This window comes from Poecilia reticulata, chromosome 23, assembly GCF_904066995.2.
Source record: "Poecilia reticulata chromosome 23, P_reticulata-male-v2, whole genome shotgun sequence".
NCBI lineage: Eukaryota > Metazoa > Chordata > Actinopteri > Cyprinodontiformes > Poeciliidae > Poecilia > Poecilia reticulata.
The window spans coordinates 16,352,989-16,366,431 of record NC_088852.1 but is presented as its reverse complement, the minus strand read 5'-3'; the positions used below and the strand labels follow the sequence as shown (position 1 = coordinate 16,366,431).

The 13,443-nt window shown below is 39.1% G+C and overlaps 1 protein-coding gene across 3 annotated transcripts in view; it reads right to left on the bottom strand.

The window, feature by feature from the left end:
- ano2b (anoctamin 2b) overlaps positions 1–9,097 on the bottom strand; it is a 75,088-nt gene extending 65,991 nt beyond the window's left edge. Inside the window, exons 1-2 of one of the 3 annotated variants that reach the window (XM_008401429.3) lie at positions 8,652–9,097; positions 4,075–4,271 (exon numbers count right to left, since the gene is read on the bottom strand). In XM_008401429.3, coding sequence (XP_008399651.2) covers positions 4,075–4,271; positions 8,652–8,688 — 234 coding nt within the window. In that variant the 5' untranslated portion in view covers positions 8,689–9,097. Of the gene's footprint in view, positions 1–1,561; positions 1,912–4,074; positions 4,272–8,651 lie in introns of those variants that run through there. The other 2 variants (XM_081603697.1, XM_081603698.1) reach the window with 2 other exon arrangements.
- Positions 9,098–13,443: the final 4,346 nt, after the last annotated feature.

Here is a 13,443-nt window from a genome sequence, read left to right as displayed (position 1 = left end):
GTTCAGATTTCAAATTTAAATGCAACGCATTTAAAAAATATATATATATATATGTATGTTAATGAGCTCTAAACCACTGAGCCGGAAACTGCCACCTCAGCAGGATGCATGCTGCCACCATAATTGAGCTCCTGAAACGTTCCCTAAGGTCTTATGTTTGTTTGACGCTTCTGTTCCCTTTTTTTGGAAATATGTAAAGCAGACTTCTGAGAAGAGTCCCGCTAGGACTGATCTAACCATTACCAAGAAACCTTATGAGGCACAGATGTTTGTCTTAGCCAAAGCTTAAGGAGCTCTCAGGGGGATTTGGAGATGGGTCCCCCGGGGGCTCTCTGAAGGGCCCCGTAATGATCCTCAGCAGAATTTTGTTTTATTACGTCGTAAATGGTCTATAGCAACCATGGGATTGTTGGTTAGTGTTCTCATGAATATAAAACAGGAACAAAGGAAAGTGAGGAAAGTAAAAAGCATCCCCATCCGTGTCAACGCTGAGCATGAAACTGACATCATTCTTGCATCAGATCTTGGTGATACGGGTTTAATAAAAGTTATTTTATTTCTAGCTTTAACCTCTCGTCTGCTGTGTAGCATAAAGAATTTGGGAAAGTTTGGAACCTTTTGGAAGACTTTGAAACAACATAGGAATGTGTACAGTCTAGAAAATACAGAGAAAGCTACAGTTTTAACAAAAAAATGAAATCAACTCCAGAGCCACAAGTGGTTCCTTGGCTCTCTTAAAAATAAACAATGAAATTGTATCCCTTTTTTTGTTTTGTTCTTTTTGTTCTGTAAAAAAAAAAAGAAGAAAAACACTGACCCCCTCCATCCTGGCCCCCTGGTGAATTCGGTCTAGAACCACCTCTGGTTCTGCTTGCGAATATAAATGCAACAGCAATTGGAGCAACATAATAGATAATACAAATATTGTCACCTACGTAAAATAGTGGCCTATGACTTATATTGCCAGAAGTGAATAAAAAAATCTCCACCTTTTTTTCCAAAAGACGTTTTAAAGATTAAAAAAAAATCACTTTCGACAAAAAATGACGAGGTCACAATACATAAACATAAATAAATACATCTGCGAAATATCTACGTAAAGACGTTCTAGATTGAAAATGAGCATTATCAGCAGAAATTTCTATTTCTACAGATTTTTTTTTTATTTTTTACCGGAACCCAAAAATCCTGGATGTTTTTACTTTTAGTTCCAGTCAATGTTCCTATTTATTTCGGTATTTAACTTACACCCACGTGAATAAATACATTAATGGACTTTTTGCTAGTTATTTAGGATTTACGAGGCTAATCAGTATTTGTTTAGAAGCGGAAGGGACCGATTCACAACGCTAAAACCACAACTACGAACTACGATGTGGCTGTTTAAAGGGAAACTAACACAAGTCTCTCAGCAGGTGACCAGAAGTGAAAACAGATAGAATAAAAGTACAGCTGGGGGTGCTTTTTTTTTATTTATTTATTTTTTTTAACTCCAATAAAAGCAGCTCAAACAGGAAGCGGAGGAGTGGGTCGGTGGATGGGGGAGATCCCCGCTGCTTACCGGGATCTTGTCCTCGCTCGGGGAGACCTGCATGCTGTTGCGCTTCTTCAAATACACACAGAGTGGGAGAAAGAAGAGGAGGAGAAGAAGAAGAAGAAGCAGACCGGGATTGAAAGTTGCCGGGTTTTGCAGAAAAACGCAGCAGAATTCATCTCCCCCGCCGGTTTCCCCATCGCCCCCCGCCCCGTTAAACACCGGAGCTCGGCCCGGTTCGTCCCCCGTCCAGCAGCAGGAGCCCCGGCCCCTGCGCTCCGGCTCTCATTGCTTTGGGCTTTAAGAGGGATGCGTCAGGTGCTGTGAGCCTGATCTCATGCTGCTCCGCACTCTTCTACGCAACTGGGTGATGTGGAGGCTGCCTTGCGCACCAACGGCGCTCTACACACTGCAAAAAAAAAAATAATAATAAAAAAAAAAAACCCACAAACTCATCTCAAAACTGTCGAGTCGCTTTAGCGTTGGTGAAAAAAAAATAAAATCCAAAAGCAATTTGATTTTTTTGTTTTTATAATAATAAAAAAAACACAACTAAGAGGAGAAACTTTCATATAACTAACACTTTCTCCTGCCTAGTTTAAATAAAAGAGGTGGATTGTTTTTTTTGCAGTGTGCAGAAATGCCTCGTGTCGCCGCTCTGTGATGTAATTGGCTGATACTCCTGTTTTCCCAGTAAAACTCACTAAAGCGGAAAAACGTCAACACTTTAATGCTTTTAAACTATGTAAATCCCCAATTATAGTCATTCCAATCATTCATTATGTAAAACAGTGATTCGCAGAAGTAATCAATGCTTTTGAAGCAAGTTTATGGATGTTTTAACTGCGACTTTTGTTCTTTTCTTATCTGTAGCAGATAGGTCTGCCATAGCGCTAATGCTAGCTTGAATAACATTGTTAGTGTTATTTATTTTATTTCAGGGTTTTACTAAAATACCGAAATGAAATACAAAAATACAAGACTATGTTGCAGAACTAGTAATTGAGGTTTTACCTGCTATTTTTCCTCTTTTCTACTCTTCTGCAGCAGCTGGCTGTGTTATAGCGCTAATGGCAAAAACTGAGCATAAATTCAGTTTCTGTTGAATTAAGTCAGCACCTCGCTACTAGAATAATTCCACCATAAAACAAAATGTACACAACTATCTTGTAAAACCAGCTTTTCCAGCAAGGAGTCGTGGAGGTTTAAACTTTAACTGCTATTTTTCCTCTTTTTTAATCTTCTATAGCAGCTGGTTGCGTTGTAGTGCTAATGCTATCTTGTATAGAAACAACAAAAACAAGCAGAAATTCAGGTTCAGTAGTGTTTTTTTTTTATTTCAGGGTATTTCTAGTAGATCAATACCAAAAAAACTAGCTAGAAACTAGAGTTCATTGAGGTTAAAACTGCTTCAACTAACTTCCTGTAGAAGCTTGTAACATTTCAGTGTCAATGCTGGGATATGAAAAAGCAAGAAAAACAATAGAAAATTATTCTTGTTTTTATCTTGTTGTGCTTAAATATTTCAGATTACCAAACAATTATCATTATTATTATTATTATTTCATCAGGCACAGATAATCAATTTATATAAGAGGTGTTTTCAAATAATGATTTAATTCATGAAGTAATATAACCTCCCACACTAATGAATATTCAAAACAGAAATGACCACTTCCCTGTGTTCTGCAGATGTAATTTGTACTGCAGAAACAAAACAGCCTTATTAAAATAAATTAATTCCCAACATTCTAAACAAACTCCCTATAAGGTCACATTACCTAATATCAGCCTTCACCATGAGCTAGCTTAAATCTCGCATCAACTTCATTCTGTTTCATATAAGACCTGCTTTATTATCAAGTAGACTTGTTCAGATAGATCCAGAGCATAAGTACCAAAAAAAAAAAGGTATGCCTCCATCATTATCACAGTGATATCTCCAGTGTTTCTAATGAGACATCTCTTGCCATCTCATTAAATGCTGCAATGAAATGAAACGCATTGCAAACACAGGAAATATTTCATCATTAGCTCAGTTTAAGAGGGCTCTCATATTTCTGCATGACCTACCAAACAGTAGCTGCGTTTTCCATTACATACGTGCACAAAAGCTTTGTCAGTAGTCCGCTAAAATCGAAAAAAAAAGATCATTTTGCAATTGCGGTGTTTCCATTAAATAAGACACGCAATTAAAATCACACATCGATAAATTTGTTTGGTGCCCCGGGGGGCGAAACGCCATGAAGTCGTTGACCCTGTAGGTGTTGGAGAGGGTTGTTGATCACGTGACTCATGATGCAAAAAATGTTTCAATTACAGTTTTGTGAAATAAACACATTTTTGATACGACCAAAAACAGAAAGAAAAAAAAAAACAAAAAAAACACCTCATCCAAGCAGCAAAACTTTTTATTGAAAAGCAAGTTTGTATGTTTCTTCAATTAGCATATTGCATTAAGTGAATTGCGCAACTATACGGTGAAAGTATAAACTCAGCTGGTGTGAACAGTAACAGTTTCAGCTCCAGGCTGCCGTTACCTGCAGTAAACTCTGAGACTCCTCAGCCTCGGCCTCCTCCTGGTGGCTCTGAGGCTCCAGGACGCTGCAGGGCATGGGCCTCAGCCCGGCGACGGGGAAGTCCCGGGTCAGGAGGCCTTGGGCGTCGCTGTGGATGGACGAGGACTCGCTGAGCGCAGTGGACACCCGGCTAAACCCGGCACTGTTGGACCACGGCTCTGCAAGACATTTTATTCAGAAAGTGAGCAGGCGTACATAACTGTAAGATTCTGGTGAGAATCTGGGACATGATGACCAGAACATTGGAGCAAGTAGGAAATATATACAATATAAACAGAAATATGGTGATATTTACATTATTAAATCAGTTAAATTTATATATATATAAATTTAACTTATATATATATATATATATATATATATAAAACATGAAAGAAAGAAAGAAAGAAAGAAAGAAAGAAAGAAAGAAAGAAAGAAAGAAAGAAAGAAAGAAAGAAAGAAAGAAAGAAAGAAAGAGGAAGATTTTTTTTATTTTAACAACACATTTATTTTTTCAATAAAAATACATTTTGACATAGTTCAGAGGGTGAGCTGTTCACATCCAAGTAGGCTGCAAACCACTCAACTGGTGACAGAAAAAAAACATAAAAATCTACCGAATGATTAAAACGCATAAATACCAAACTAAGACTTTAAGTGACTGAAGTGCATAAACATGTAGCCCTAAAAAGGCAAACCATAGCATCTGTGATCAGCAGATGAAGCGGAGCTGTGCTGCAGAGACGTGGGGGCAGCCCTCGTGCTCCCCCGGCTTCATTTCCAGCTGATGCTAAGTGTTCCTCGGTGCTACAGATATGCTAAGTGGCTGGATGAAAGCTTCGCTTCCCACTGAGCAAATTGTTACGTGTGTCAGTCAGTGACAAAGCCAGTCTAAAAGCACAATGAAAAGGAAAAGCCCACTTCTCCGTTTTTCCTTGAATAACCAGAAGAAGAAGAAAAAAACATGACATACACGGCGTCTCGGAGAAGTATTTCCACCCTTTGGACTTATAAAGCAGAGCACCGTTCAGTCCAGTGTCAATTACTGGAAATGGTTCCTGCGTTTTCATTACAAATGTGCGCAAAACTTTTTCGATATTCTGCTAATGTTGAAAAAAAGTACACAATTTCCTAATTACGCTATTTCTATTAAATAAGCAACGGAATCAAAATTACATGTTCACGCGATAAGTAATTTTAAAAACACGCAGCGCCATAATTTCCCTACTACTTCCTGACGTCTTCTTCCTCGTAGTTTGTGCCAGTGGCAAGTTGCCACCGGCAACATCCGGTTGTTAGTCATGTGACTAAAAAAGTGGAAAAAAAAGTGTTTCCGTTGCAGTTTTGTGAAATAAATCAATTTCTATACTGCCGAAAAAACCCACCTAATCCAATACTTTTTATTGAAAATAACTTTTTTTTAATTAACATGTTTCTATTAAGCAAATTTATTTTCTAAATTTCAAATTTCACAATTAAACGCAGCTACCTGCAAAACATGACTGTGTAGCTAAACTGTACAGTGTAGGGTGAGATTAAGCTTCGTGCTAACTCTGGAGGAGCTGCCGACATCGTCATCTCACATGGAAGAATTTGTTGCCGTAGAAACAACAACAACGACCATAAAACAGTCTTGTTTGCAATTAGCCACAAACCGTGTAGGAACACGTGTAGAGCAGATCAAAACTCAGAAAAGTATAAGTGGAGGATAAACTGAATGTAAACTAACTCTGCACAGCCACATGATGAAACAGTGAATAAATACTTGGAAGTTTTCAGTTCTGATGTGATAAAATGTGGAATAGTTCAATGCTTCCACGAACTTCCTGGTGGAGGTTTTACTGTATGTATAGTACATCAGTAGAAGACTTGTTGCTGAGTGTTTAGAGACGCCTCGTCTCCTCCTGCTGCTTCCCTGAAGGATTCGAAGCAACAAAACAGATATTCCTCCATCTTTGTCTGATTGCCATGCTGTCAGAAACAGATTGCTAGTTTTCCTCTCTCTTTTTGTAATAAGGTTACCGCATTTGTGCGTGTGTGTGTGTGCGCGTATGTGTGTGTGTGGTTATTTTAGGGATACAGACAGCTGTAGCCATAGTAACGCACCAGGCCACGAGCGGTGCTCTCATTTCAGCACCATGGACAGCTCTCTTCATGTGTTCTGTACTTTTTTTTTTGTCTTTTTAAAAAATTATTCAAATCCATTCCTCGCTTACGACAACGAAGCCGGCCGTGAGGTCAAGGGTCGTACTTGTGTTTCTAAAACATTCAAAAGCAACAGACTGACATCAGCGCAGTCACTCGGTTACTGGGAGGTCGCCAGGTTGCATCTGATGGGAAGGGAGGTGGGGGTGGGGGGTCTGGATGATTGAGGTAATCCCAAAAGTATAAATATAAAACAGGACATCAGTAAAACTGGAGTTCCTATTGAGACCAGTTTCCTTTAAAGACGCAGTATTATGTGAATTTACTTCTAGTTTAGTGGTACATGATGTTATACTGTTATTCCCTCATCATAAAACATACTTGATGTGTTGTTTTGATTGCTTCATGCATGTTTGAGAAATCCTTTAATCTCCATGGCAACCATTCAGCTGTGCAAAACGGATGAGTTGACCTAGGTCTCCCTTTGAAATGCTTCCAAAATTCCAAAATACTAAACTTCTGCCTCGGTGAATAGTCCTCCCCTGTGTCTCCTCCACTCAGCTCCTTCAGACTAGCCAGCAGTAATTAGCAAACACATGGTGGGGCTGCGCATCAACTGAGCTCATTACAGGAGCTACTTCTCAGTGAAACACTGGTAAAAATGTTGCTAAAGGGTTAATAGAGGAGCCATGTTGTGATGAAATTTTGAAGCCAAAGTTTCATAAAGAGGAGGAGCTTCTTAAAGAGACAGAGGAACAATTTCAAGACGCTATATTATGAAGTCAAATTTCTTTAAAGTCATACTGTACATATCACCACCTTCCTAAAATAAGTAAAAGAAATTTGACAAAAGTGATTTTTAAATTGTTTTTTACAAAATCATCCTTTGGCAATAAAGACAAGGAGATTTTTTTTCTGTAAAAAAAAGAAAAAAAAGATGTAGGCCTTTAATTTATTAAGGTGATGATATATTGTATTTGTATTACAACTGAAGTTAACAGTTACTTGATTGTGTTATAAAAAGGTGCTATATACGCACCTGGAAAGCAAAATTGCAAAAAGATAATAATATTAGGTTCTGGAATTGAAAGGGTAACAGATTTCTCTTAACTGTGCCTCATTTAGCTTTCCATCCGACTCTAAAAAAAAAAAAGCTCTCTCTATTTCACACTTGATTGTAATGGCAGAGACAAAGGCCATCTTCCAGGGAGCAGATAATGTGCAGCGGCAGCAGCGTGGCACAAAGCCTCCATGCTGACGCGTTTATCACATGCTGTCTCACTGATTGTATGGAAACTTCAGCCAGAGGCCTGTTTGTCTTTGGTTTTCATGTTATTAACTGCTGAGCAGAGAGAACACTAATGCGCTACAGCTGCACGCATCTTCATGTGACTGCAGGTTTCAAAGCGGAGGCATTTATGAGTGTTCTTGAACATAGCTGTGAATTAGAGGCTGCATGTGTTCATTTTTGACTGGCTTTGTGATCCAGATATTGTCTGAAAATTAACCCCCCCCCCCGCCCCCCCCGTGTTTTAAGTTAGTTTGGATGATGACAATTTTTTGACTTTTTACAAATTCAGAGGTGAATTTTCTCAGTCTTCAAATTGTACAAATAAGGTCAAAGGTTTAGAATAATGGTTAACAGATGTCTTAAAATAAATTGCTAGAATTTCGGTCCGACTGAGTCAGATTTCAAGGCCAACTTCCTTTCACGCCCTTTCAGTTCAACTCACATGGAAATAATGTTGGAAATATGATGGTTTTGTTTATTTCATAACTTTTCTTGAATAATTTTTTTGGGTTAGAGTCATTGTGGTTTTTCAGGGGTCGGTTGTGTATGAGCTACTTCTCAGTGCAGCGCAGGTAAAAACGTTGCTAAAGGGTTAATAGAGGAGCCATGTTGTGATGACTTCCTGAAGGCGGAGTTTCAGAAAGAGCAGGAGCTTCTTAAAGTGACAGAGGTCCAAAACACAAAGTAAATTTTTTAGTCATATTTGATATATAACTTTTTATAACAACTAAAGGTAACAGTTACTTGATTCTGCTATAAAACGGCACTATGTGCCTGCAAAACACATAATATTGCCCATTAAAAATAAAACCTATTTAACCAATTAAAAATAAATATTTCAGAAATCTCAGGTTGCTTGTCTCGTTTCCAGCTGAATGTGGATCACTGGGCTACCAGAGTGAACTGATTTATTCTCAAATGGACCAACAAGGCATGCTGGTAAGTTAAAGTCTGAATAAAACTAAACAGCTGTACACCCTAGATGGTGATGCCCACCCCAACCCCTCATAGGGTCTGCTGACACCCAGCAGTATCCATCTATTGTTGGGTGGAGGCGCAGGAAGGGACAGACAAGTCAGGCAACACAAAGGAGAGAGAAAAATGTTTCCTATTGGTTACTCACCTGCACAAGTGGATGATGGTAACCTGCGGAGAGCCATGTCACCTCGGCCCTGACTGACTTCCTGTTCCCTGTGAGAGTCCGGTCAGTCGGCCATGCTGCCTGGCTGCAAGGAACAACAACAACAACAACAATCCTCAGCTCAGTGGAAGCTTAGCTCTTCCAGGATAAGAGTATTTCCCAAACGGCCGGTGGGATCGCACAATCTCTGCACCTCTCCGCTTATTGTGCACACTTACTTAAAGCCACTGCACCGTGGACTCATGGGTAGGAGAGCAGGGCGGCTGATTGGGCGCTCTGCTGAGGAATTACAGGAGCCAAGAAGAGATTATTGGGCCTTCTAACGTTCATTAATTATTGGACCTTCTGTTTAGGCTTAGCCGCAAACCTGCGAGGTCTTAAAGGTCGGCTTTATGGAGCTTAAGACAAGGAAAGAGTCATCACGGCACAGATTACAACTGAGGAATATTTCTCCCAAAAATAGGAGATTAGGTGGAGCAATTTTGTAAATATGAGGTCAAAGTGTCAGGTTTTTGAAAGAGATGACAAGAAACTAGCAATTTAGCTCCTTTACATTTGAAAAATCTTCAGCTAACTGATTCCAGTATTACTTAAGAGAATATCAGGAGGAAAATGTAATATCTAAACCAAAACAATAACAAAAAAAGTATTTTAGGGGACATGTCTGAAGGTGTGGTGGTGGCAGCATCAAGGTTATGGGCTCAAAGTTGATGAGATGTAAGACGGATGTAAGCTTCCTGTAGGACAAAACGCTATGCACAAACCGAGAACAATAATCTCATTCTAAAGGCAGTAAAAGGTCAAAAATCAAATCCAAATATGAAAATAAAATGTCATTAATTTCAATATTTTGAAAATATAAGATGAGTTTTGCGATAGTTACGTACAGTCCAATGTGTGTGTATGGGTGTGTGTGTGTGTTTAAAACTGCTAAATCTCTTTCCTTCAACCGCTAGCTGTACTGCAGTGCTAATGCTAGCTCACACTTAGACAAGATATGATTTCAAGTATGTTTTTATATATTCTCTACACTTATGACATTTAATATTCTTTGCTATTCTGTAATCGCAGAAATAATATTACTTATTTATATTAGGTATTATATAAGAATATAATTCCAAGTATCACTAATAGCTAAGACACTTTTGTGTGTCAAAATGGCTGCCAAAAAGCTAAAAATCAATAAATCATAAACAATATCATGAAATAGCTTTTGTGTGTTTAAAACACTAGCTTACTGCAATTGCCAGCTGTGCTGCAGAGCAACTGCAGCTTTATAATATGCAGGGAAATTAAATTTCAACATTTTCGGCATGTTGATGTACAACACAATAAACATGCAGGCGCCTTATAACACCAAAATGATTCTTACACAACTTAATCTTCATCTCTCACTTGGAGTTGCTGTGAAGTAGAGTCTGCATGTTGAACTCTATCTGGAATATCATTAACTTCCACTAGGGGGCGCATTAGCTTATGCCAGAGCAAGACATTTGTCTGGTTAAGGCTTCAGGAAGAGGCACCAGTTCAGTTTGGGATATGGGAATAACCATTAGAGTCTTTCCTCATTGATTATGAAAGCATTCATTCAGAAAGATCACACAAAAAGAACACAGGGCATTGGCCTTGGCAAAAAATATCCTCTCCAATTAGTAATCCTTCAGGCTGACGGTTACAACAGCAGTCTCATGCCAATCCAAGATCCACAAATAGCTCCGTCTACTCTGCAACTTCTCAGGCTAAACACAAAGTAGGGTTGAAATAGTCAGAGTCATGTCAGGTTGGTGGTTTTGCATGTCCAGAATTATATTTGATGTCTTGTTGGTCAATCTAGTTGGAGCTTCTTTGTGTTATATTTCACTGGATGATTTTTTTCCACTTTCCAGTTTTAAGTCAATCGTGGAATTCGCAGGCCCTCATTTTAAATATACCAATAGTAATGTTAGCTATTTAAATAAGACCGTTAACTCAGCCCGAACCTCTACAACTGTCAATTAAATTGCCCCGACAACACGGTATACATTTCCACTTATAATGAGGTAATTAATGAAATAAATTCAACACAGTCTTATGTGTTTGTGCACTCTATTTCCCACCAATCTAATTGCTTGGCAACCCTCCTGGGTGACTAATTGTCCTACCCAATGGTAACTGATGCTAAATACAGATAGAGTGTGAGAGCCAGCGTCAGGTTACACACGCACGCACGCACACACACACGCACACGCGCGCACACGCATATACACACACACAAACACATCCACGAGCCTTTGCTTCCTGTCAGTAAAGATATCTAATGTGGCACACACACACCTTCACGCTTTGTCTCCGGTTACTGTGGGTACAGTCGTGTTGAGGGTGTTAAATATTAAATGGTTGTAATGAAAACGGCTAGGTGTTGTAATCGGGGAAACTGTTAAGAGGTCAAGTTCGGACTGAAGGCTGCTCACTGGTCATGTTGTCCATTTTGTTCTGCACACTGGCTTTTTGTGGCTTCTGCTTCTCAAGTTCTTCACAGGCAGGAGACACCTCGAAACGTTATCAGACTAAAACCACAAGACAAAATTGGATTTCATTGGGATTTTGTGTAATATAGACCAATGTAAAGAAGTACATAGTGAAAGACATAAGATTGAATAAGCAACCTTGTTTTAGTCATAATTTAAGATGGCGAGCTAGCCAGGAGTCACTGTAGTAAAGCAATCTCGAATCATGACATTTCTACCTCTGTGCTTCATTGTATGTTGTCTTGGTTCATGCTAAAACTGTCCTGGTGTTCAGGTAACTCGATTTCAAACTCATTTGTCCAAGAAACATTATTAAAATTGTTTGTAGAAAAACCTGTAACCTTAACTTTTGAAACTCATATATTTCCACATTTTTTTCTCTAAAATGTCTGAGCTCAATCTCAATATTTCTAGTCTTTTCCTAGCAAATTTCTGACTTTGAGTTCAAAAATGTCCTGTTTTGTTTTTTTAGAAAATGAGATTTCTTTGACGGAAATTTGCTCAAATGTTTATATCTACAATGGTCCTAATATGCTATTGCACATTTTTGACAAAGTTTTATAATAATAAAAAAGAAACAGTTGGTAGCAACATAGAGACAACTGTGAGCGTGGTGTTCCTTACGAACAGAATCATGACAATGTCCTTCTTCTCTGCAAACCTCCACCAAGGGTGCTCTTGCTTGTTCGCCATGTTTTTTCTGCACGGAACGTTTTGTGTAGTAGATACAAAATTTCAGAGGTACACAGTGCAGAAAGTTCGGTCCTTGCAGAGGGAGTCAGTTACTGAAATGATGTAATTTGACCTTGCGGACAGCTCAATGATAAATAGTTTGTTTTTTATGCCCAAATATAGGTGCACATCATATACATTTTTTGTTTCTTTTATTATCCTACTGGGTTGCATAGTTGTTTTGTCCTTAGTGTCATTTTTAATATCTGTAGCCCCACTGTACTTTTTTCCTTTGGTTTTAAAATTAATTGTTATGCCTCTTATTCCTATTTTTATATGGCTAATCTTTGTGTGAATGTGCATGTTTCCACTTCTCTTTAACCTCATGCTGGTGTACCTAAATTCACCCACTGTGGGACACTAAAGGACATTTATTTCTATTCTGTTCAACATCAGCAGTAGCCAACTTTTAACATGTTTTAGAGTGAACCTATATAGAAAGAATGGAAATTATTTGGAATTACTGCTTTCTGTACAGTGAAATTTGTGATTTGAAATGTCTTTATAATATCCTGAATCTTTTTTTTTTTTTTGCATTAAATTCTTAAAATCAAAGATGCATTTTGTTTTCCCCCCTTTTCACTGTAAACCTAACCCTGATTGCTGAGAAAAAGAGCATTAAATGTGTATTTATGCTATTGGGCCAAGACGCCCACTATAAACAGAGTGAATCCCACCCACACGCACATATAACAGCCTTTCCATCCACACTGCTATGTTCCACAAACCACATACATTCAGGCACCTTGCTGCCTCTGAAGGACTATAACCCCTGGCCTGGATTCACTAATTACGCCCTCTAACCTCAGAGTAACCCTTCAGAGAAGCGAGGTCAGGACAAATAGCCTCTGCTTGGAGATGTAAAGCAGCTGGAAAATCCCACCCACACACCCACACACACTAACGCAGGGCCGAGTGATTTCCCTCGTCGTCTGATCTGGTTCAAGTCTTCCTGAAGGGGAACAAAATGGAACAGAGAAACGGAGTGAATCGATCGCGGATGCTCCAGTTCCCTCCAGTTTCTTCCAGTTGCCTCCCACACCAACCTCACAGGCCTGTGACAGCGCAGGGAGTTCTCCTGTGGAAAGCTACGGCGCATGTCTGCTGGGGGAGAAGAGAAAATACAAGAGGATTTCTGAAAATCTACTGGAAGTCACGTTAAGGCCATATTATAGATGCATTTATTTATTTTTTTTGTAAAGCTTCTGAGGTGAAAACACAACAGATTCTGAGCGAACCATCAGGTCATTTGGAGAAAAGGCACTTAAAGCTGTCTAAAATTATACCTTCACTGCATGCTGCCGGATTGATAGAAAACATCTATTGTTCACAGAGCGGGGCACTCACACACACACCCACTCTCTGCTGAGAACTCAGAGGAGGGAAACACAAGCAGCAAAATCTGGAGAAACACAAAGAAAAGTAAGAAAGAAAAGAGTGGATTCACATGGAGTCAGGCTTTTGGTGAGCAGAGGTGAGCTGGTTGCAGTGCTCCATCTGGTGGACAAAGCTCATAATGACACTCTGAGACACAC